The sequence below is a fragment of the Gadus macrocephalus genome, chromosome 3 (genome assembly GCF_031168955.1).
Source record: "Gadus macrocephalus chromosome 3, ASM3116895v1".
Lineage (NCBI taxonomy): Eukaryota > Metazoa > Chordata > Actinopteri > Gadiformes > Gadidae > Gadus > Gadus macrocephalus.
The window spans coordinates 3,817,659-3,843,412 of record NC_082384.1 but is presented as its reverse complement, the minus strand read 5'-3'; the positions used below and the strand labels follow the sequence as shown (position 1 = coordinate 3,843,412).

The window sequence follows — 25,754 nt, the reverse complement described above, 5'->3', positions numbered from 1 at the left end:
CGCATCATTTTAAAGCGCATTATCTTTTTGATGGAAAAAGGACTAGACCTTGGCTGTTTCCCAAAGTGAAGGCTGCAGCCTTGCTAGGACGCGTCCTTGCTAATCGCGTCCTATGGAGATGAGAATAGAGTGCTAGCTCGAGTGCTTCCTAGCGTTTGTAACGTTCAGACTTTGGAACGACTTGGTAGTGTGGAAGCGCTTCCGCTTTTTAATACTGCGTGTCCGCTTGTAAACACATGTGCGCTTATGAATAAAACATGGCAGCAATCAAGCTGATCGATATTTATTTGACTTTTGTCTGTTATGAATGCGGTCATGTCTCCTTCGCATGGAGCCTCTTTGGGGAAGTCACAAAAGCTTTGTTGCGGTTGATAGAATCGTCTTTATTAAAAGGAATATCCATTCAATTTTTATAAAACTAAATGAAATTGTCTGAGAACTTAATTCATGCATCACATTTACAGTACGTTTGATTACTATTATGCAGGGGGGAAAAGACAAAGAAAGAGATGATAAACATGTATTTATTTGGATATATTAGGCCTATTTAACTGATCTGATTCATTCATTCATATATGCCTACAATCTACCAGTGGTTTGAACACATAAGTATATCATATAAAATACAATTATATACGTTCATTAAAAATTACAAACATTGAAAATGATCGGTTGTGCATTAATTTTACAACATTGGATAGTGGCACTATATTTTCCACCGGTAAACAAATGTTTGCGCGCCACCCGGCGCACAAAAGCCTCCGTTTGCTGGGCTGACCCTAAAAAAACCGAAATAGGTATACATAAATAATGTCATCTTGTGAGCGAGTAAATCGACATTGGTGACAGTGGTGTTTAACACCAGCTACGTTCCTGCAAAATATAGCAACGTATCATTAAGTTGCAAAAACGTTTGAAAAGTGGCATAGGTCTATAGGCTTGATTATTTGCATTAACATGATGAATCTATAAAAAGCAATACGGCACAAAATATTTCTGAAAACTAATATAACTTCACTTCATTTGAACGTGTAGCCTACTGCGCTGCCATTTTCAAGAACCCGCCCAGTGAACGCAGAGGATTGTGGGTCGTTTTGGCTCGTCTAGGATGCAGCTATGCATCCTTGAAAAATCTCGGAATTCTCAAAAACAAAGGACGCAAAAATGGCGCGGCTTTCGAGTGTCCTCAACATTGGAACAGTGCTTGTCGGCATTCTATGACGTAGCGTCCTTAAAAGGGCGGCCGTTGAGCATGCTTCCTTGACATTGGGAAACAGCCAGGCCTCTTACCTTCGACCTTCCGCATCAGAGACTGTTTTGTTGCACTGAGGAAGCTGACATTTGTGTCAATTTTTGTGTCCAACTGAACCAAGAAGTTTCTTAAAAAACCTGTTCCTTGTGGTTTCATGTCCTGAAGCACACCCTAAATAAGTGATTGCAAATATTTGTGTTAAGTTGATTATCTGGTTCATGCTCTGCTTGTGGTATGCAATGATAAATACATGAATCATTAATCACAGATACAGTTTGGAATCCGTTGTAATTATGTGTACAATCTTGGTTTATCTGTACCAATATGCAAGCAGCTGATCTCTTCTACTGAACAGTTACCTCAATCTAACAAAAATATTAATTCCCAGGCCTCTGCCACTATAGAGTGGCGAAGTCACGCCCCTTCCGGTAGGGCTCATGGGACCTATGAGATCGAAAAATATGAATGGGTGTCAATGGAGAGAAAATAATTATTTTCTGGTCCCGGTCTTTATATGCCCTGGATTACACATATGTTGTTTGTGGATTTAAAGGATAATTTTTCATGCAAAGAAAACTAAAAATGTTCGTGAAGAACTTTGATAATTTTAGGTTTTATGTGAGGCCGCTTTGTGAACTACAGCTCTTCGCTGCTCTAGACGCATATGATATACGTCACCACACCCGCCCTTGGAACTCGGCACAGAGATGGCGATCTCTCTGCCCCACTTCACCGCTTTTTCCAAGGGGAGGATAAAAGCATCGAAAGAGGTGAAAACCATTATAAGTCGGGGCACGTGCAGAGTTTCAGTTATGCCGATGTCGGTCTTCTCCACGCCAGTCGCAGGGAGCGTGACGTCACATACGAGCCGTGTAGTCTTTCTCGTTGTGTTTTCTCTACAGCCTTTATCTGAACAATTGCACAATAAACTGTCGAACTCTTGGCATGAAAAATCCTTTAAATCCACAAACAACATATGCGTAATCCAGGGCATATAAAGACCGGGACCAGAAAATAATTATTTTCTCTCCATTGACACCCATTCATATTTTTCGATCTCATAGGTCCCATGAGCCCTACCGGAAGAGGCGTGACTTCGCCACTCTATTGCACTGCGAGTCAGCTGGATTCCATCTCACCAGGCGTGACGTTATGATAGACGCTGATAGACTCCCAGATGCATCGGTTTACAATTAAGTTTGGTAATAAAGTATGAGTTCATCAATCACTATGTTACTGCTGACCAATACAACAGGAGTGTACTGGGTTTGGTTTTAACAGGTTTATGGACACCAGAAGTAGGCTACATCCCATCCTAAACGGTGCTATTTATTTAATTGGCCAAACGGTAACGTCATGTTTGGGTTACCAGACACGTGTTGTTACCAGACTTCGTGTTTACAGATTATGGGTGAGGTTTCTCGTCACATTGCATTTTTGTATCGACTCTGGGGCAGTTGTGAATGGCGTACAGATGCTACACAATATTATTTCTGGGTGGAGACTACAGAGGGCCTGGGAGAGATAAAGAGGGCTCCACCCTAATCTGGGTTTGCCAGCCGGGAGTTTAAGATAAATCAGACATTACCACTGAGCGCGGGATTCTGGTCGTCGGAAGTTATTTTGTGAAAATGAAAAACAAGACGAGTGGCCATTGATATGGCCTCTAAACTCCTCCCGGTCTCCGGAAGTTTGCGTGATCATTGAATGCCCACCTCGGACCTCGCTGGATCATCGGGACCCGGTGCGCCCGGTCTGTTCTCCAGGTAAGCTGCCCCTGTTGCTTTTCTCTTATTAGGTACTTCGGTATAGGTTTGGATTATAGACTGCATAAAAAATGTTTTTAAATAAAAACAAAGCAAGGTCGGATACATTGAACATAAACTGAATCCACGCAATTATGCTCCTGGATGTGTCTACAGCCAGACCCGGGCGCGGGGTCCTCTTCCTTCATACTACGCTCTGGAGGCAGGTGCGCTCCGCTGCTGCCAGTGGGCTGTGGGTGGGTCTGCCTAAATGAGGCTGGACTGGCCGTCTGGTAGGTGAAACTAATGGCGAATCTTTTGAACACGGCTGGTTATGTGACGACGGTGCCATAATGAAAGCATTTCAAGATATGTAAGAGATATGAGTTGTCAAACTTCCAAAACAAGGAAAGCTTAATACACCATTTATTACCTCCTAGCCTACGTCGTTTTCCCAAACCTGCCGTTAGCGCTCCAGGTTTCTGTTGGTCCTGTGAGTTGTTACATGCACTCATTGTTTGATCGCTCCAGGCCATCTGCCAAAAGGGCAGAGGTGTCAAAAGTATTCACATTCATTACTCAAGTAGAAATATAGATACTAGCGTTTAAAAATACTTCTGTAGAAGTTGTAGTATCAACTCAAGCTTTTTACTTAAGTAAAAGTATGAAAGTAGTGGTTTCAAAACTACTTAAAGTATTAAATTAAAAGTAATACAAGGGGGAAAAAATGCCATTAAGGACAAAAGCTTAGGCCGTATTACAATAGAATTACAATCAGCTTTTCCAAAAAAAGAATTTTTGGAATCAAGGAATTCTGCATTTATCCCATCCGTGAATTAGTGACACACACACACAGCACACCTCTATATCACACTGCCCCACTTCCCCCAAAACATTTTTTTTCTAAAGGCCATCTAATGACGATAATGTTAATGTTGAAAAAATTGGGATGCGCCTGTTTCAGACACATTTATGCCCATTGAAAATGAACGGATATTAGTACAATGCAAATACATTAAAGGGACACTGTGTAACATTTTAAGTAATTTATTACCTCAAATCAACGTATTCATTCATAAATAAGTCCTCATTGGTGTAAAATTATCGCTGCCAAAAATCTCACAAATCTCAATATGTAGTTAAATAGGACGGGTAAGCTTTATGGAGGCTTCCATGTTCTTCCGGTCTATCAACTGCCGAGAGGGACAAAAAGCACTACGTGGTACAGGAAATGCAAACGCGTTTTCACTCTGAGCCAGCGTGAATGATGACTGAAATAATTCACTATCTTGCTCGAGGAGTAATTACTCATACATCATTAGCTTACACTAATGATTCAATGCAGTTTGAAATTTGTTTGAAATAACAAACCTCATCATCACTCGAATGACTCGATGAGGTAGTATTGGATGTCATGACATAGATTCTTGGCACATACTGCCCACTGTAGTTTTTGAACAAGCGAGCAGTTTGAATGCAACATACAATCGTACCACTAGATGGGAGTAATTTTTACACAGTGTCCCTTTAAAGAACCATATATGTGTACTACTGAGCATTAACATGTGTTTCATGGAGCGGACGATATGATGACTAGTTCCCTGTAAGCATTGGAATGGTGCAAAAAGTCAAACTTCAGAGGCATGTTATCAAAAGGCTTTATTGGGAATGTAAATGTATGTATCCAAGCTTAGCTGCAGGAATTTAAGATGGAACGAGTAAGAACTGAGTTGTTTTTGCATCCAACCATTTCAAAAAATTCTTCCAGGTAGGCCTACGGCCAGGGATGTAGAAGGGTTGGCTGGTCTTCTTGGCTACCAACCTCCTCACTGGTGCTTGGTTGGGACATTTCGCTCATCTACGTCTGCTATTTCGTAGCTGGAATGTGGCGTGATTTATGTCATGTCAGAGAATGTAGACGGGCTCTGGTCATGCGCAGGTGCCAAGGATCGTGTATAAACCAATAGGGTGTCAGAATGGTTTATGTTTCTATTCTCATCCAACCAATCAAATCACTCTATCCGGTGGCGCAAATTATCTGGATAGGTCTTTTTTTCTGCAGAATAAAAACAAGACGAAATTAAATAGGAGTAACGAAAAAGTTAGGAATAGAAAGTACAGATAAGTGCGTGAAATTGTAAGAAGTAGAAGTAAAAAGTAGGCTGAAAAATAATAACTCCAGTAAAGTATTGATACCCAAAATTCCTACTTAAGTAAGGTAACAAAGTATTTGTACTTAGTTACTTGACACCTCTGCAAAAGGGGTCATGCAAAACCCAAAGCTCTCATTCCCTCACCATTTATCAATAGAAAATCGTCTGCAGGTGCACAGACCAGGTGTTGTGGTTTACTTTCTAGCACAAAGCTGGGCAGGTGTGGCACGGTGAGCACTGTTGCCTGACAGCTTGGTTCATAACAACGGGGAGTTTGTATGTTCTCCCGTGTTCACGTGGGTTTTCATCCGGTTGCTTTGTTTTCCTCCCACACCAAAATACATCCGTGTTGGGTCAATACTTTGGAGACCTGGAGTTGGTCCCCAGGCACTGCACTGTGGCTGCCCACTGCTGCTATTGATGGTTAAAGTCTCCCAGTGCTGCTAGTGGTGGTGTAAAGTCTCCCAGTGCTGCTAGTGGTGGTATAAAGTCTCCTACTGCTACTAGTGATGGTTAAAGTCTCCCAATGCTGCTAGTGATGGTTAACTTCTCCCAGTACTGCTAGTGATGGTTAAAGTCTCCCAGTGCTGCTAGTGATGGTTAAAGTCTCCCAGTGCTGCTACTGATAGTTAAAGGCTCCCAGTGCTGCTAGTGATGGTTAAAGTCTGCTTAAATGCTCCTAATGATGGTAGTGATGGTTAAATGCTGCTAATTTAGCGAGTGATGGTTGCATTCTGCTAGTGATGGTTAAATGCTCCTAGCGCTGCTAGTGATGGTTAAATGCTGCTTGTGCTGCTAGTTATGGTTAAATGCTTTTAGTGATGGTAGTGATGGTTAAATGCAGATATCTAATTTGGTGTATTTACGACAAATAAAGAATGTCCTTCTTCTAACCATAGCAGCTCTGGGAACAGCAGACCCTTCTCTCCTCATCAGTGTTAATATATCGGTCACTCATTCTAACACTGCTAGGGTGCCTGCATGTTTCTATGTCTGGCTTTTACCACATTGCTAACGCAGGATGTATAAGCTGTACTGCTTTGAATATGAATGCCTACATCGGGTACCCCGGAAATCCAGAGTTCTCGCGAGAGCACAATTTTGAATTTGGGAATGAGTAATATACCCATTCCGAAGGAGGGGTTCAAGATGGCGGAGTGAGAGGCAGCACTTTTGCAGGCTCCGGGTTCTTGTTCTTAATTCAGTCCATGAACCGTGATTAAACAGTGTAAAAACCCTCTGCTAAACAGCTATTTTACTTTGTGTCTGATAAAGTGACAAAAATAGAAAACCGTTGAGCTTTTTATTTTTGTGACTTTTCTGATCACGACTACAATTTGGTTGCTCTCCACGAGGCATGTGACGATATCGACATTGATGAAGAAGTATGTGCAAATGCAATTGCTTCAAAAGAATACAAACTGAACAAACAACAAACGCCAATAAAAGAGCCGAATCCCAAGAAACAGAGAGGCCAAAGCGGAATTGAAGACGGAAACACTAATGCTGCAATTGTACATGCGGTGCAAGCTCTGACCAGGAAAATGGATGAACACACGGAACTTTTGAAGAGTTTTGACAGACGTGTTGAGGCTAACACAAAGGCATCCAAAGAAAACAGAGAGGAAATCTGCGTGCTAAAAAGATACGTCGATAGTATTACTCATACTATCGACCTATTACTCGATAGTATGAGTAATAGGTCAATGTTGTTCTCATATTAGACCTTTGCTACAATAGCTGTTTATCTTTAGTTCTTTTTCTTTCCCTTTATGATGAGGGTTTTTTGCACTAAACATATAGGATAAGGACTAAGTTACTCATTCCTGCGCATCGTTACACTCTTTTGGTACATTATTTTAAGGCTATTGACTATAGGCCTACTACCTAAATGTTGTCCTTTATTTCTTTAAATGCTAGGGGGTTAAAAAATTATGTATTCCATCCTTGTGGGCATTTGCAGGCGGGAGCGACATATTATATCATAGATGCGGGACTAAAATGACAGTTCTTTGCGGGAGCGGGTGGGAGCGGTACTGTACAAGGCGGGAGCGGGCGGGAGCAGGACACTGAATATTGTGTCCCGCGCAGACCTCTAGTGTGAACGTGGTCGGCTGGTTGTTGAGTGGCTGAGGCTGCCGCTGCGCTCGGTGGGACTGTAGGTTAGATAACAACTCGCAAAGCACATGGCCTTTTGTAAGACAGGCTTTTGATTGCTTTTGGATTAGAAATAGTTTCTGTTGGGTTTAAACTATCATTGTCTTTCCGATCTTGAGTTAATTTTTTTTTCCGTTAAAACATTATTTCCTAAAAATCCTCTCCCTCATTCACCATTGACTTTGATTGGTCTGAATTCCTCCCAGAATGTTCTTAATTCTAAATTGTCTCATACAGAGACAGGCACAGTCATCTCAAAACAGATATTCTCCCATTGAATTTCACTCACTTTTAGCTAACGGATGTCGTGGCCATTCTTATCAGATGACACTCAAATAATAGCTGTTCAGGCACCTTTAATTCCTTATTTTACATTCTGACAGAAACCCAGAGAAAAACAAACAATCAGCAATGTAATACTGTTAGGGTCAAGAATCAACACAATGACCCAGATTGAGGCTACTAAATTGATGTCATGCATGGAGCATAATTATAAACACGTGATGGCTTGGTGACTCTGCTGAAGGGGGAGTGGAGAAGGAGGGGCGGTGTGGATAGAGATATGTGATGCCTGTTCCTGGAGGACTAGCATGTACATGACTTGTATGCAGACCAGCTCTGTCACCGAAGAGGGAAGCGAAGTCGCTCACTGACCTTCAGTTTATTACTGTTTCCTTCCTTTTTTCTTTCAGTGTTGCTATGTTTCCAAACATCCCATTGTATCCTGGATTTGTTGTACGTCTGCTAGCCTTAAATAGTTGAATCCATTCTGTCTCTGATGCTGAAATGTGTAATTTAGCAGAGTGTTTTTTGTTGATTTGTGTCCTTTGTTTTATCCATAGGCCCAAAGACAAAGCACAATGGCCGTCGGTCACCGGAGAAGCAGGGTTCTCAGTGGCACAATGATGCTCATCTTCATCGGTTTGCTGGTGGTTGTGGCGAGGATGATGGGCCAGCACAAGCAAAGCATCCACAAACTGAACGTACCGTTAAGGTTTTGGCGTTGGTGGACATGGAGTGAATCCTTCTGGAACAGGGAGCAGCAGCACCTTGATCTCCTCTACAACCCCATCCTGAACGTGGCGCCCACCAGGGATGACTCCCTGGTGGCCCGGACGCCCTGGTGGCTTAATAACCCCCAGGCCCTCAAACCCTGTGAGCCAGACCACCGGGTCCCCCGACAAGTAGGGGACTACAACACCCTGCCCCAGCGTTTCCAGGACTTCCTTTTGTACATGCGCTGCAGAGCCTACCCCATTCTCATCAATCAACCACACCTCTGTGACGACAGACCCTTCCTCCTCTTGGCCATCAAGTCGCTAGCACCTCACTTTGACCGCCGGCAGGCCATCCGGCAGTCCTGGGGACGGGCGGGTAACGTGGCCAATCGGACGGTGGTGACCGTGTTCCTCCTTGGCACCGCCTCCTCGGTGGACCACTTCCCTGATCTATCGGGGATGCTGAGCCACGAGGCGGAGCGGAACAGAGATCTACTCCAATGGGATTACAGGGACTCCTTCTTCAACCTCACACTCAAAGAAACTCACTTCCTGGAGTGGTTCAGTCAACACTGTTCCAACGCCCCCTACATCCTGAAGGGGGATGACGACGTCTTCATCAACACCCGGCAAATCATCCAATACCTGGAACATCTGCCAGAGGGGATGACAAAAGACCTCTTTGTTGGTGACGTCATCCAGAACGCCAGCCCCCACCGGGATCACAGGCTCAAGTACTTCATCCCCGAGAGTGTGTTTGTGGGCGACTACCCCCCCTACGCAGGCGGAGGAGGGTATCTCTACTCAGGGCCTTTGGCACTGCGTCTTTACAAAGTCTCCCAGCAGGTGGCGCTCTTCCCGATCGACGATGTTTTTACTGGGATGTGTTTGAAGAAGATGGGACTGGTGCCAGAGAAACACAAGGGCTTCCAAACCTTTGATGTGGACAAGAAGTACCGGGAGAACCCGTGTGTGTACAAGAACCTGATCCTGGTTCACAGTCGGACCCCACAGGAGATGATCAAGATCTGGTCCTGGCTCGCTGACCCCAGACTAGACTGCCAGAACTCCACGAGGTGAACGAGGCCACCGGATAACAACCGTCCATTCTAACATAGTCGTCCAAACCTGCAGGTTCAAAGTGGAAGAAGAGATGGATTGTAGAGAAAGGCCTTAACGTGTTCAGGGGTGCTAATTCCTTGGACAATAATGATGAAAGAAAATATTGGAATCATTTTATTTGTAACCAAACCTTTACGACTGTGTTACGTTATTATCTGTCACTTTTATGGAAATATTTGCAGATTTCTGACCTAGGCTGAAGAAGCTATGGAATTAGTTAGACAATGACATTACACATTTTAAAGTGCCAGCACCAAACCAGACCTACAAATAGGAGGAATGTCTGCATGCATTATCACTAAATGGAGAATGGGTCAAAGGGAAAGTCGCAGTGGATTACTGGATTTACTAAGAAACAGAACAGTTGATCAACTTTCAAACCTGAACCATGTTTCCCGAAACAAAGAAGAATTAGTTACTAGTAACACGGTATCTTCCTCTTAAATTTTTTCTGCGTAAACGCATCTTAAATATACTTCTCTAATGAATTGTAAACGATTAAATGTACAGCATGAGAGAGCCAGGGTATCTGTTCAACAGTGCTCTGACATCATATTAAATATGTCAATGGCGATTATAGATGTATTGTAGATATCAAAATTACTTGATTCGGATACATTGTCAATGTCATTAGTATGATTTATTGAGTTAATTTGATTGAATGTCTATGAGTTTTTATATCAATAAGAGCTTCATTCATCATTAGGTATAGTAATAAAGGGATTCAAGTTTATTCAAATTTCACTTGTGTGTGTGTGTGTGTGTGTGTGTGTGTGTGTGTGTGTGTGTGTGTGTGTGTGTGTGTGTGTGTGTGTGTGTGTGTGTGTGTGTGTGTGTGTGTGTGTGTGTGTGTCTGCATGTGTGTGTGTGTGTGTGTCAGAGGTGTCAAAAGTAATCACATTCATTACTCAAGTAGAAACATAGATACTAGCATTTAAAAATACTTCTGTAGAAGTTGTAGTATCAACTCAAGCTTTTTACTTAAGTAAAAGTATAAAAGTACCGGTTTCAAAACTACTTAAAGTATTGAAGTAAAAGTAATGCAAGGGGGGAAAATGGACAAGGACAAAAGCTTAGGCCGTGCCACAGGGGCCTATAGAATTACAATCAGCTTTTTTGCCAAGTATGCTTCCACCTACAAGGAATTTTTGGAATCAAGGAATTCTGCATTTATCCCATCCGTGAATTAGTGACACACACACAGCACACCTCTATAGCACACTGCCCCACTTCCCCCAAAACAACATTTTTCTAAAGGCCATCTAATGACTATAATGTTAATGTTGAAAAAATTGGGATCCACCTGTTTCAGACACATTTATGCCCATTGAAAATAGACGCATATTAGTACAATGCATATGTGTACTACTGAGCATTAACATGTGTTTCATGGAGTGGACGATATGATGACTTGTTCCCTGTAAGCATTGGAAGGGTGCAAAAAGTCAAACTTCAGAGGCATGTTATCAAAAGCCTTTATTGGGAATGTAAATGTATGTATCCAAGCTTAGCTGCAGGAATTTAAGATGTAACGAGTAAGAACTGAGTTGTTTTTGCATCCAACCATTTAAAAAAATTCTTCCAGGTACGTCCAGGGATGTAGAAGGGTTGGCTGGTCTTCTTGGCTACCAACCTCCTCACTGGTGCTTGGTTGGGACATTTCGCTCATCTACGTCTGCTATTTCGTAGCTGGAATGTGGCGTGATTTATGTCATGTCAGAGAATGTAGACGGGCTCTGGTCATGCGCAGGTGCCAAGGATCGCATATAAACCAATAGGGTGTCAGAATGGTTTATGTTTCTATTCTCATCCAACCAATCAAATCACTCTATCCGATGGCGCGAATTATCTGGATAGGTTTTTTTATTTTATTTTTTCTGCGGAATAAAAACAAGACGAAATTAAATAGGAGTAACGAAAAAGTAAGGAGTAGAAACTACAGATAAGTGCGTGAAAATGTAATAAGTAGAAGTAAAAAGTAGGCTGAAAAATAATTACTCCAGTAAAGTATAGATACCCAAAATTTCTACTTAAGTGAGGTAACTAAGTATTTGTACTTAGTTACTTGACACCTCTGGTGTGTGTGTGTGTGTGTGTGTGTGTGTGTGTGTGTGTGTGTGTGTGTGTGTGTGTGTGTGTGTGTGTGTGTGTGTGTCCGTGCGTGCGTGCGTGCGTGCGTGCGTGCGTGCGTGCGTGCGTGCGTGCGTGCGTGTGTGTGGGAGGGAGGGAGGGAGGGGGTGTGTGCGTGTGTGTCTGTCTCCGTGTTCCTGCTATTCAAAACTAGCACAACCCGGTGGTACAACAAATGAATGCAGGTTGGCTGCGTTGGCGATGACATGACTTAGGATCGTACACCCGTAAAAGCATACATTAGGCCTATATTTTTTATTCTGTGTGAGATATCGCTCTGCATTATGTAAGATTCATTATTTAAAACAAAGAATTTGGAAAAGGGAGTAACATTAATGATACACAATAAGTCCATAATTGTATTGTTGTTGACAGGTTTAGTTAAAAAATCAGCATAAAGCATAATCGGCATAAACTAATGGCAATATAATGGCAAAAAAACCATATAGACCTACCATTACCAAATAGTGTGTGACCATTTTATGGTTGTCCTCCAAAGGATTTGACACAGAGGAATATTTTTTTCAGTGTTAAGTAACTGTGAGATTAATTAATGACAACCCACTTGTCATTAAAATATGAGGGAGTATATTAACCAACCATATAGGCCTATAACGCAGTCAATTTTTCTAATTTTCTTATTAGGGAGCAATAACATGTTTTTTGGAATGTGTAAAAATAGACTATTGCCTACTTAAAGTGGCCTGATTAAAAACAGTTTACAGTTACATTGATTTAGGAAACTCTGGGAGGCACATGGGGAGGGACAAAGTCCGCCGCCCCTCTAGGACAACACAGTCTCACTCCGAGAACGTCAAATACCGACTGTTGGCAAAGGCCCTTTATTATGCCGCGTTTCCACTGCAGGGTGCGGAACGGATCGGATCGCAAAGGGGCGGTAGGGAGGGGGCAGTATAGCCCAGCTCAGTTCCGAGGTCGCGTTTCCACTGCCGACAGTACCCTTGGTGGTAGCCCGGATGTCAATCGCCGCGGCAGCTACGTAAACATCGTAAACAACGTCTTCCTCCGCAAGAATGCAGACGAACGTCTCCACCTCCTTGTTCGCCCAAGCAAGCTTTTTACGCGACATGTTAATTGTAAAGAATAATACCTTGAGGCTACTGTTTGTTTGTTTTTATCCCCGCGTCACCCGGAAGTGACGATTCTGTCGACCAATCAACGGAGGGGGGGTGTAGCTAGAATTCCAGGGTACCCTTTCAGGCGTCTGGTCTCGTTTTGGGTACCGCAACGGAGGAGTCCCTAGAATGGGGTCGGAACGGGTACGGCAAAGTCCGGGTCACGCCCACTTTTGGCGGTGGAAACGCGATCCGACCCGCACCTTTGCGATCCGATCCGTTCCGCACCCTGCAGTGGAAATGCGCCATTAGCGTCGGTGACTGACGGGAAAGGTACCCTTTTTATTCGCTCGGTGACGGTAAAGGTACCCTTCGGCGTCTTCTGCATACGGAATGGGGGGTGCCTCACTACGTCTCTAATAGACGCTGTGAGCATCTTTCCTATTGGATAGTTTTTAGGATATTCTTCTGTGAAAATGGCGGACATACTTTTTATCCTGGGTGGAAAATATGATATTTTAGCATAGTTAAACCATTAAAAGTGTTTATGTAAACATTTTTAGCGAGAAATGTGCATTTTACTTTCATAATCGTCGTTCGGCGAATGTGAAGGATGTTTGGTTTGATAGATATGACGAAGAATATTTCATCGGGCGATAATGGCCGGCGTACAGGCATCCCGGGCTCACGAAAATAGGTGACATTGTCACGTTATTTAATCTATTGAAACGTGATCAGGTACACGTATTTCTAAATGTTCGTGTCAAAAAGCACAATTTTCAAACTCATGCATATCAATTGGAAGTATTTGTCGTGATTTGTCACTAAGCACGACTTCCATCTAATGCCGCTTTTCCACCGCACATGTAGCTCGACTCGACACGACTCGACACGACACGACTCGACACGGTAGCAGCACGGGTGCTTTTCCACCGCAAATAGTACCTCCTGGACGTGGGCGGGGTCGGCTGCGCGAAAGGGCCGTGACGTATTTGTGTACGCGACGCAAACAACACATACGCAACCCACACATGGACAGAACCCACATAACAACAATGGAGGACATCGATCGCATTACTATTATTAGCTGGCATGTTGAAGAAGTTGGAGAAGTGGAACATGTTGGCTGCGGCGCTGCTATGGATGTTACCAGCATGGTTGCCATGTCGCTCTCGTGACTTCGTCACACTCTCTGGCCAATCAGTCGCCGGCCGTCTGCCGACGTCACCTTTTAGCATCGGCTCAGCTCGCTTAGAACCTAGAGCGAGTAGGTACTAGAAAAAGCAGCCACTTCAGGTACCAGATACCATGGTACCGCGGTGGAAACGCAAAAAATGCGAGCTGAGTCGAGTCGTGTCGAGTCGTGTCGAGCTGGTACCATGCAGTGGAAAAGCGGCATAAGGTTCTGTCCGGGAGCTTTCTCCCTATTGTCCCTTAAGGAGCTCCGTACAGAACATTTATTGTTAAAAATTGTCTGTGATAACTAAGAATATGACAGCTTTTCCAGTCTCACCAATATGCGCACAGATCGCACGGTTTGACACTTTCAAGATGCGTGCAGTAGCCTACATACGCCCAATGACCATTTCGTGTGCATACGATACGCAAAACCCAGCATTAACTACTGTGGAGGGCGGATACGTCCATTTCGCGTGCATATGTGCATATGATACGAAAAACCCAGCATTAACTGAACGGAGATGCAATATTTTAGGACATATTCACCATTTAACGTGTTTCTAATGACATTTCTAGCGAGAAATGTACTTTTCCCTTGAATAATCCTCAGTCAGTGAATGTGTATGATCTTTATTAATCTTTATTATCTGAATGGGAAATGCAGCTCACGTGTTTCCTGCTTTTGTGTTATTAAACCGTTACTTTATGTAACTTTTAATGATATCATCTTGTTAGAAACACGTACGTTTTCGTGAACACTGGATTACGTCGCATTTCAACATAAAATAGCGTGTTATACACACACACACACACACACACACACACACACACACACACACACACACACACACACTGCATTTCGCTGCCAAATGAATAAATACTAAGGCAGAATAAATTAATTCATTATCATTCAACTTCAACATGCGTTATTACAGTATAGTGGTGGAGGGATGACGTGTGTTGGCCAACCCGGAAGTGAGCGTCGCCCTGGGTTCCCTTGACAAAAAGCCAACGGGTTTTTCCATTTGATTTTGGATTATTGCAGAAAAATTAGCATCTTTGAAGCACCTCCTCAAAAACTGAAAATAAATAAAAATAACTGTGCTCCAAAGAAAGAAATGTAAACCAATGCATTCCGAATGGGAGTGTTTCTCCGATTTTTCCATGCTACACAGAACGAAATGTAAACCCATGCAAATAAAGACTTCATGGTCATAATCATTTAAATATCATTAATCTCCTGAGGGTGGTATTCTATTTTTTTCAACGGGGCTGAATCCAGTCACTTGACCGTCATGGTTGCTATGGTGGTTGCTATCCACCAGCCCCTCTAATCCTTACATGGCTCTAAAAACCACGCGGCAAATGAGCTGCCGTAAATTGTGTTGTTTTTGTCGTAAACTAGTGACTTCTTCTATAACCTATTTTTGAAAGCAAAACACCAAGCTCATTGATTTAACGAGGCAGGGTTATTTGAAACAATTTATTAAATAAATATTTATGAGAGGTCATTCCTTCTCCTGAGTTTTCTTCCTATTTATGTCTAGTGTACAACCCTACTGTCCACAAGCATCACCCCCCCCTCCCCATATGGATTTGGAGAATTGTTGCCACGTCCCAGTGGTGGAGGTATCATATATATGAAAGAGGGCATTCAATTATACTACAATGATCAATTAGGAGGCCGAAGCCCTAAAGGAAGTGATGCAATAGGTGACTGGGTCGACGACATTTAAGTAAGCTTTACTTTGAGGTCTCTTATATATCAAAGGGGGTCTCATAGGACGCATACGCTTCAACCTGTGGCTCCGGCCCTACAGGAAATGACTCAGCAAGTGCTCCATCTCGTTGCACCTGCACCCAGCGGCTCGCTTGCAAGATTTTGGCCTGAAGTTATTCCCAGACCTACACCGTAGCCATCCAACCTGCATATCTGAGAATCAGGCCTCTCTTTAATAATGACAAAATGTATGAGAGAAATACACATTAACTTTTGACTCATAAGCGGCGTGGTGCCGGCTCCTTTTGACCTTTTGACCCCAGACTTCTGGGGGAATAGCTGAATCAATTCATTAGTCAATCAAAAGCATGTAAATATCTTTCCGGTGGCGTAAGAGGGAGAACAAGGTGTCCTTCAACATCTACGCTTCCAGGCGATTGCAACGGTGCCACACATGAGCATATTCGAACATGTTTAATGGTAGTAATTAGCTGTCGAAATTGGAGGCCTTAATCAATAATGAGCAGCTATTGATTTGCTTCCCGATAGAAATTTGTGACAAATGACATGTTATTTAGCCTCTACACGTTGAGTTGAGTCCAATGACACCAAGCATGACACTCTAGAAAATGGTAACATGTATTTTACATGGTACACCTAGGTCTAGGACATGATCTCGGTGTAGCAAGAGGGCAAGCTTGATCTCATTGGACTCAGCTTAACGTGTAGATGCTAAATAACATGTAATTTGTCAAAAATCTCCATCGGGAAGCAAATCTATAGCTGGTCATTATTGATAAAGGCCTCCAAAATCGACAGCTAATTACTACCCCGAAACATATTCAAATATGATCATGTGTGGCACTGTTGCAATCGCCTCGAAACGTAGATGTCAAAGGACACCTTTTTTGCCCTGTTACGTAACCGGAAAGATATTTTCATACTTCTAATGAATTGATTCATATTTTAAGGTTCTCGGAGTGAGACTTTAAGTGGCTGCAGCAGAAGTGTTGAGACGAAAGATGATATCAAGACATTTATAGAATATTCCCATTCACATTATGATTCTTCGTCATAACATCCGACCAAACATCCTTTACAGTCACCAAGCGAGGATTATGAAAGTCCAGGCCCCCCCTTCCGGCACTCGGGGTCCGACTGGGCCAAGTTTAGGGCAGGAAGGGCCCCCCATTCCGGCCCTCGGGGTCCGACCGGGCCAAGTTTCGGTGCGGGGGTCCCAGTTAGGCCTTAGCATAAGGTATTCAAATTTCAGGGCGGTAGGACCTTCCTATCTCAAAAACTGTTTTTCCACCACATTCTGAACCATTAGGTAACACTTCTGAGGGGCTTTGTCCAAATGACAAATGGCTTTGTCCAGAACTCCAAATCTCGGATATGTCGTTCTCGGGGCCCCGGGAAATGTGTGTAAACATTTTAGCATCCCTAGCTATCTCGAAAAGGCCGGAAAAGGGGCATGACCTCCCACAGTACGGTAAATGTACATAAGACAGTTGCTGAGTCATTTCCTGTAGGGCTGGAGCCACAGGTTGAAGCGTATGCGTCCTTTGAGACCCCCTTTGATATATATAAGAGACCTCAAAGTAAAGCATACTTAAATGTTGTCGACCCAGTCACCTATTGCATCACTTCCTTTAGGGCTTCGGCCTAAAGGACAAAGCCCCTCAGAAATGTTACCTGCAAGACCTAATGGTTCAGAATGTGGTGGAAAAACAGTTTTTGAGATAGGAAGGTCCTACCGCCCTGAAATTTGAATACCTTATGCTAAGGCCTAACTGGGACCCCCGCACCGAAACTTGGCCCGGTCGGACCCCGAGGGCCGGAATGGGGGGCCCTTCCTGCCCTAAACTTGGCCCAGTCGGACCCCGAGTGCCGGAAGGGGGGGCCTGGACTTTCATAATCCTCGCTTGGTGACTGTAAAGGATGTTTGGTCGGATGTTATGACGAAGAATCATAATGTGAATGGGAATATTCTATAAATGTCTTGATATCATCTTTCGTCTCAACACTTCTGCTGCAGCCACTTAAAGTCTCACTCCGAGAACCTTAAAATATGAATCAATTCATTAGAAGTATGAAAATATCTTCCCGGTTACGTAACGGGGCAAAAAAGGTGTCCTTTGACATCTACGTTTCGAGGCGATTGCAACAGTGCCACACATGATCATATTTGAATATGTTTCGGGGTAGTAATTAGCTGTCGATTTTGGAGGCCTTTATCAATAATGACCAGCTATAGATTTGCTTCCCGATGGAGATTTTTGACAAATTACATGTTATTTAGCATCTACACGTTAAGCTGAGTCCAATGAGATCAAGCTTGCCCTCTTGCTACACCGAGATCATGTCCTAGACCTAAGTGTACCATGTAAAATACATGTTACCATTTTCTAGAGTGTCATGCTTGGTGTCATTGGACTCAACTCAACGTGTAGAGGCTAAATAACATGTCATTTGTCACAAATTTCTATCGGGAAGCAAATCAATAGCTGCTCATTATTGATTAAGGCCTCCAATTTCGACAGCTAATTACTACCATTAAACATGTTCGAATATGCTCATGTGTGGCACCGTTGCAATCGCCTGGAAGCGTAGATGTTGAAGGACACCTTGTTCTCCCTCTTACGCCACCGGAAAGATATTTACATGCTTTTGATTGACTAATGAATTGATTCAGCTATTCCCCCAGAAGTCTGGGGTCAAAAGGTCAAAAGGAGCCGGCACCACGCCGCTTATGAGTCAAAAGTTAATGTGTATTTCTCTCATACATTTTGTCATTATTAAAGAGAGGCCTGATTCTCAGATATGCAGGTTGGATGGCTACGGTGTAGGTCTGGGAATAACTTCAGGCCAAAATCTTGCAAGCGAGCCGCTGGGTGCAGGTGCAACGAGATGGAGCACTTGCTGAGTCATTTCCTGTAGGGCCGGAGCCACAGGTTGAAGCGTATGCGTCCTATGAGACCCCCTTTGATATATAAGAGACCTCAAAGTAAAGCTTACTTAAATGTCGTCGACCCAGTCACCTATTGCATCACTTCCTTTAGGGCTTCGGCCTCCTAATTGATCATTGTAGTATAATTGAATGCCCTCTTTCATATATATGATACCTCCACCACTGGGACGTGGCAACAATTCTCCAAATCCATATGGGGAGGGGGGGGTGATGCTTGTGGACAGTAGGGTTGTACACTAGACATAAATAGGAAGAAAACTCAGGAGAAGGAATGACCTCTCATAAATATTTATTTAATAAATTGTTTCAAATAACCCTGCCTCGTTAAATCAATGAGCTTGGTGTTTTGCTTTCAAAAATAGGTTATAGAAGAAGTCACTAGTTTACGACAAAAACAACACAATTTACGGCAGCTCATTTGCCGCGTGGTTTTTAGAGCCATGTAAGGATTAGAGGGGCTGGTGGATAGCAACCACCATAGCAACCATGACGGTCAAGTGACTGGATTCAGCCCCGTTGAAAAAAATAGAATACCACCCTCAGGAGATTAATGATATTTAAATGATTATGACCATGAAGTCTTTATTTGCATGGGTTTACATTTCGTTCTGTGTAGCATGGAAAAATCGGAGAAACACTCCCATTCGGAATGCATTGGTTTACATTTCTTTCTTTGGAGCACAGTTATTTTTATTTATTTTCAGTTTTTGAGGAGGTGCTTCAAAGATGCTAATTTTTCTGCAATAATCCAAAATCAAATGGAAAAACCCGTTGGCTTTTTGTCAAGGGAACCCAGGGCGACGCTCACTTCCGGGTTGGCCAACACACGTCATCCCTCCACCACTATACTGTAATAACGCATGTTGAAGTTGAATGATAATGAATTAATTTATTCTGCCTTAGTATTTATTCATTTGGCAGCGAAATGCAGTGTGTGTGTGTGTGTGTGTGTGTGTGTGTGTGTGTGTGTGTGTGTGTGTGTGTGTGTGTGTGTGTGTGTGTGTGTGTGTGTGTGTGTGTGTGTGTGTGTGTGTGTGTGTGTGTATAACACGCTATTTTATGTTGAAATGCGACGTAATCCAGTGTTCACGAAAACGTACGTGTTTCTAACAAGATGATATCATTAAAAGTTACATAAAGTAACGGTTTAATAACACAAAAGCAGGAAACACGTGAGCTGCATTTCCCATTCAGATAATAAAGATTAATAAAGATCATACACATTCACTGACTGAGGATTATTCAAGGGAAAAGTACATTTCTCGCTAGAAATGTCATTAGAAACACGTTAAATGGTGAATATGTCCTAAAATATTGCATCTCCGTTCAGTTAATGCTGGGTTTTTCGTATCATATGCACATATGCACGCGAAATGGACGTATCCGCCCTCCACAGTAGTTAATGCTGGGTTTTGCGTATCGTATGCACACGAAATGGTCATTGGGCGTATGTAGGCTACTGCACGCATCTTGAAAGTGTCAAACCGTGCGATCTGTGCGCATATTGGTGAGACTGGAAAAGCTGTCATATTCTTAGTTATCACAGACAATTTTTAACAATAAATGTTCTGTACGGAGCTCCTTAAGGGACAATAGGGAGAAAGCTCCCGGACAGCACCTTAGATGGAAGTCGTGCTTAGTGACAAATCACGACAAATACTTCCAATTGATATGCATGAGTTTGAAAATTGTGCTTTTTGACACGAACATTTAGAAATACGTGTACCTGATCACGTTTCAATAGATTAAATAACGTGACAATGTCACCTATTTTCGTGAGCCCGGGATGCCTGTACGCCGGCCATTATCGCCCGATGAAATATTCTTCGTCATATCTATCAAACCAAACATCCTTCACATTTGCCGAACGACGATTATGAAAGTAAAATGCACATTTCTCGCTAAAAATGTTTACATAAACACTTTTAATGGTTTAACTATGCTAAAATATCATATTTTCCACCCAGGATAAAAAAGTATGTCCGCCATTTTCACAGAAGAATATCCTAAAAACTATCCAATAGGAAAGATGCTCACAGCGTCTATTAGAGACGTAGTGAGGCACCCCCCATTCCGTATGCAGAAGACGCCGAAGGGTACCTTTACCGTCACCGAGCGAATAAAAAGGGTACCTTTCCCGTCAGTCACCGACGCTAAAGGGCCTTTGCCAACAGTCGGTATTTGACGTTCTCGGAGTGAGACTGTGTTGTCTAGGAAGGCAACGGAAGGTGGCCTTCTGGCCTGGGGGCCGTATGGATCCCGCTGCTGACCACCTTGCATGGTGACTTGTAGTTATTTATATACCAGAACGCGCTCCAGCTCACACACCCTGCCACTCCGTCCCGCCCTCCAGAGCGCCGCCTGCCTGCCGCTTGATGGCCAGGCGCGTCGGGACCTCCAATCAGTTGATAAATGTCACCTGCTGGATCGCCTTCTGGCAGAGAAGGATAGGAAACGGAATCCATCGTGCTAGCAAAAGTTACCAGGATCTTAATACTGAGAAAACATGAAGATGCCACAATATCATTTTGGGCTCAAGAAGTCCATCTTTGTGCTAATATTTGGAATTCTTACGAAATGCTGCTACTCACAGGTGAGAAACCTTCTTAAACGCAAACACAAGGAAACCTAACGCAACAGTTAATATTAATCTCATTGCTTGTGTTCCTAGATTATTGAAGATGATGTTACTAATGTTTCGGGTAAGACATTTGTATTATACCGTTAATAATATTTATAATGTTAATAATAATAGTTCCCTAAACATCAAAATTACTGTGATTTGAAAATAAAAAAGTTAGTTCAGGTTGACCCAAAAACACCTAAGCTCTTTCATTACTCTTTTACTTTATCAACCAAGCAACATACACGAAATGCACTACTAAATAAATCTTGGTAATTTCTCTTTAGTTTTTAACATCAGATGAAGAGAAGTCTTATCACATATCGCATCCCGCTCGCTCTCCCCCAGACGAACAAATGGACGAGGGCGGCCACGCCTTCTATGCGCTGCGGGGCTGTCACCAGGTCCTGCGTGGGGAGAGCGGGGAGTTCTTCTCCCCGGACTACCTGTGTTCCAACCCGGCCCTCTGGTGCAACTGGACCATCCAGGTGGACCCCACCATGCGCATCCAGCTGTACCTGGAAGACCTGGTCCCGTCCGATGCCTGCCACCTCAAGCAGGACCAGATCCATGTGGACGAGGCCGCGGGCGTCTACGGCGCTCACAAGATCCTGCAGAAGTGTTGGCGCGAGGCCAAGTACATCTCGGTCTCCAACACGCTCCACGTGGTCCTGCTGATCGGAGGGCACCCCAGTTACTCGTACAGGGGCGTCTACGGGCGCTACCAGGCCTTCGGACCCCCGGCGGTCTACAACCCCCTTGACAAACGCACGGAGCCCGATAACATCTCATGGATGGGGACGAGCGTTACAGCCGTGCCTCCTCCTGGGGAAAGGGGGACTGAATATTTACCCAAGAGCAATAGTGGAAAAGTGGAATCCGTAGTGGTCGACGGACCAGCCCTACTCTCCCCAGAGAAGGATGACCTGGGGAACAATTACTACCCGCCGACCTCCACCCTGCCTGTGATGCAGCACTGGATGCCCGGGCCTCCAGCAGAACAAGCCGGCACCCTGAGAGGCGCTCTGATTGTGATAGAGGAGGAAGGCCTTGCTGTGCATGAAAACCACCGCACACCGTCCCCAGGGGTTGGGGTGTCTGAGGGCACCTCTGAGGATTCAATCCCAGCGTCCGCTGGGACTCTGCGAGCCGGGAAACGGGCGGCGGAGAACCAGTCTGACCACGAAGCAGTCCATGCTCCTCCGAGCTCCAGGCCGTCGCTGCACAGCTCCACCGCCACTCGCAGAAATGTGGAAGAGCTGCAGTCAGACGAAAGCACTTTGACCTCCCCAGCGCCGCAGAACATCAGTTTGCCAGCTGAGCATTTGATGGCCGTCACATCGGTGCAGCATTCAGAAGAGGTTGAGGTTGAGGGCACACGGCTCAGCAAGAACCCTGAATCACCACCTCCTTCCACGGATCACTTTGTGTCCGTCCACACCCAGAGAGCCCCCCCACCTGCACAGCCCAGCGTGGTGGATCAGCGGGCGGGTCCCAGAACCACAGGTGGGTAGATGTGGCGTAAGTGTGCAGTAGGACGTGCTGTCCCTTTTGTAGAGTCAAGGCTGTGGAGCTGAACCCAAACTGTAACAAAGGACGTTGCTCTTTTCCCTGTTGGGGTTAACTTGGTCTAGTTTTGGGAAGAATACAAAGCAACCACTATCACATTCGCAATACTTTAAGAAGCATTGTAGAGTTGGCCTTGCCTCATATTTAACAAATATTAGTATTATAAATTTCAGTTCACTATGGCTTGTGGCATGAATTCTCTGGTGGGACAAAATGTGCATTTGCAGTTTTCATGTTTATTCAATGTGCTCGTGTCTGCCAGGAGATGACAGGATTCACGCAGAGTTTGGACATATACCCGGTGGTAGGTATTTTAGATTTAAGGGGCTTTGGAAAATAAATATTATTTTGAGGATCTTGTATGACTTGTTGATAAGTACTGCTGGTTCTCTTTATTTTTTGGCCCATGTCAGATCACCTTTTTGAGGTCGGCGTCGAGGTGAACTTCCAACACAATCCTGAGGAACACTGGGACCGCACAGCAAGGTCCATGCTGCTCTCTGTGAAGACCTTGGTATGTCAGCAGCTGTGTGTTAAAATAATAAAAATAAATATACTTATTTAGTATATCCAAAGAAGGTGTCTGTATGTACAGACTAACCCTTTAGATTGCCTAAATTAGCTTAAATCCAATATGTCAAGCTTGCTTACCATTTGTGTATGAGAATATTAATTTGAAATGTGATGCAATTGTTCCAAACTGTGCCATTTCAAAACCTTTTGTAGTTCTGCTTCTTCTTCAGATCAGCAAGCAACTGGAATTTCTTTCTACCCCAAAAATGTTGTCCAAAAGGATAAAAAGGTGTGTATCGGAGCATTCAAATGCTGATATGTTGTGATATTCCCCCCAATTTCGTTGCACTTTGTGCAATGACAATAAAGAGATTCGTGTGTGTGTGTGTGTGTGTGTGTGTGTGTGTGTGTGTGTGTGTGTGTGTGTGTGTGTGTGTGTGTGTGTGTGTGTGTGTGTGTGTGTGTGTGTGTGTGTGTGTGTGTGTGTGTGTGTGTGTGTGTGTCATTTCTTGACTCTTTCATTCTTACCCTCATCTCTGGCTTGGCGGATTTAACCTTTGAATTGTTAGTGTATTTTCATGTGTCGAATGTCCAGCCACTTTTCTAAAGAACTAGTTTATTAGAAACTAGTTTATTTATTAAGCATACATTAACGGCAGAGTTGTTCTCCGGGTGGGTGTGTTGGCAGGCTCAGTGCGGGGGTCCTGTACATCCTCTGGCTGCAGCTTTCAGAGGGGGTTGCTGGTCAGCATGTCCACACAGCCATCCATACCATGCTGCAGGAGCTCATAGAGACCAGCATCAAGCTGCAGGACAGCCAGAGCCATGCCGTCATTGTCTCTGTCTCCACAGCAGGTAGACCCTGGCCCTCCTGGCTGCCCTGCTCTGTGGCCTTGGGTTCGGTCAAACTATTAGCACAACATGAATATGAACCATGTAAACAACCAAATTTAAATATCCTGATCTTGGTTTTTTCAGTTTCATATCCCTGTCAAAAAGACCCTGCTGAATTGAAAAAAACATTTGTATATTCCTTATCTCTCCTTATAAATATAGACAAGATGGGAATTCATTATTTCTCTTCATGAATGTCATCTGTCCTGTTATCTGCTATGCAATTTCTTTCCATCCTCTTTTGGTTTCCCATTTGTTAGATGTCAACGAATGCGGCACTCACTTAATGCTATGTGACACGAATGCGGAGTGTGTGAACGTGTTCGGCTCCTACTCGTGTCACTGCCGGCCAGGGTTCAAGGACGCGTCGCGGCTGGGCTCGGGAACGGTCTGTGTGGATGCCAAGGCCTCCGGTACGGGCTCATCCCAGTGAACCCATTCCACTGGTGGTGGTTTAAGTCTGTGTTCCTCCAAATGTTTCCTACTATAGTAAGGGTCAAGGTTCCCCAATATTCCCAACTTGACTGCATCATTCTTGAGCAGGATGCCTCAGCTCTGCGGTGTCTTGAAAGTGTCTCTATTGATGTAATGTCTCACAAATAAATCTAGAGTCTGCAGACAGGCTGAAATCTGGGGGAAACTCTGGCCTGCAGTTGAGCATGTGTCCATAAAACTTAAAAACGATAAGCAGGCTTTGTCATGTTGGAATAGTTAAGATAATAACACAAAAAATGTATAGACATAGAAATTAGGAATAAAAGCGCTATAACCTTGTGTAATATAAGAATATAATGGCTTTAATCAACTGTGATTATCCCAGAACATGTATCCCCACACTGCTTACTGATGGTCCCTGGGTTCTTTATAGGATGCCGGTCCGGACCGTCTGCAGAGGTCACCAAGGGTGTGTACGTGGTGTTCTTCCTGCTCAGCGTCCTCATCCTGACCCTCCTGGCCTCCATGGCGGTCATGTACAGCCGCCACCACCGCGGCACCTTCCTGCTCCACTGCCACAGGGACGGCTTCACCGATGACATGCCCCGCCCTGCCAGAGAACGCCGGAATTTCGACGCAGACGCAGACCTGCCCCCGCCACCCCCGCCCATACGGCGCCCCAAGGACGGCTGGGCCCATCCCAAAGAGGGCTGGTCTCACCCCAAAGAATGCTGCCCCCCTGTTGACGTGCCATTGCTGCGCTTCAACCCCATCCTGCCACTGGACGGTCTGATCGATCCCCCAGAGGAGATGGGAAGGCAGTGACGGAGTGGTGAACGGGGTCCACCCCATCAGGCACTTGGCTTCTATTCTTTGATTTATTAAACTGTAGATTGACTACATTTTCTTTCACTTTTCACCACAAATATATGAGCCTTACAATGGTCTGAGTAAAAAAATTATATATATATATATATATAGTACTTTCTTTGATTATTGAGTATCCTCTGATTTGGGCCTTATTGACTAAGCATTTTCTTGAAGCTGATTGTACTTCTAATGGCTGCATGAGAAGGAACCGATGCATCTCCACTCTGATGTTATTCCAGCCAACGGTCGGCCCGGCCTGTCCCTAGAGACTGTACCATTCATGTGGTTCTCGATGGTATCTGCTAAGTGCAGCTCCGCGGGCGGCAGGGCTCCCTGCTGAAGGGCGC

The 25,754-nt window shown here is 44.1% G+C and overlaps 2 protein-coding genes across 6 annotated transcripts; both read left to right on the top strand.

The window, feature by feature from the left end:
• The first annotated feature begins 864 nt into the window (after positions 1–864).
• On the top strand, positions 865–11,651 carry b3gnt2a (UDP-GlcNAc:betaGal beta-1,3-N-acetylglucosaminyltransferase 2a). Of its 2 annotated transcripts, XM_060046151.1 has the most exons (3): positions 865–1,665; positions 2,372–3,290; positions 8,150–11,651. In XM_060046151.1, the coding sequence occupies exon 3, from the start codon at positions 8,168–8,170 to the stop codon at positions 9,383–9,385; it is 1,218 nt and encodes a 405-aa protein (XP_059902134.1). In that variant the 5' UTR covers positions 865–1,665; positions 2,372–3,290; positions 8,150–8,167; the 3' UTR covers positions 9,386–11,651. The 2 variants fall into 2 exon arrangements, with proteins under 2 accessions (XP_059902134.1, XP_059902132.1); XM_060046149.1 differs by lacking the exons at positions 865–1,665; positions 2,372–3,290 and adding an exon at positions 7,437–8,042.
• Positions 11,652–20,812: 9,161 nt separating this feature from the next.
• On the top strand, positions 20,813–25,530 carry zgc:66455 (uncharacterized protein LOC393502 homolog). Of its 4 annotated transcripts, none has more exons than XM_060046116.1 (9): positions 20,816–21,096; positions 21,175–21,205; positions 21,475–22,632; positions 22,958–22,999; positions 23,109–23,209; positions 23,439–23,497; positions 23,897–24,063; positions 24,363–24,515; positions 24,971–25,530. In XM_060046116.1, exons 1-9 carry the CDS (start codon positions 21,010–21,012, stop codon positions 25,360–25,362), a joined length of 2,190 nt encoding a protein of 729 aa, XP_059902099.1. In that variant the 5' UTR covers positions 20,816–21,009; the 3' UTR covers positions 25,363–25,530. The 4 variants fall into 4 exon arrangements, with proteins under 4 accessions (XP_059902098.1, XP_059902099.1, XP_059902101.1 ...); XM_060046117.1 differs by having other exon boundaries at positions 21,080–21,096; positions 21,414–22,632; XM_060046115.1 differs by lacking the exon at positions 21,175–21,205 and having other exon boundaries at positions 20,813–21,096; positions 21,414–22,632.
• Positions 25,531–25,754: the final 224 nt, after the last annotated feature.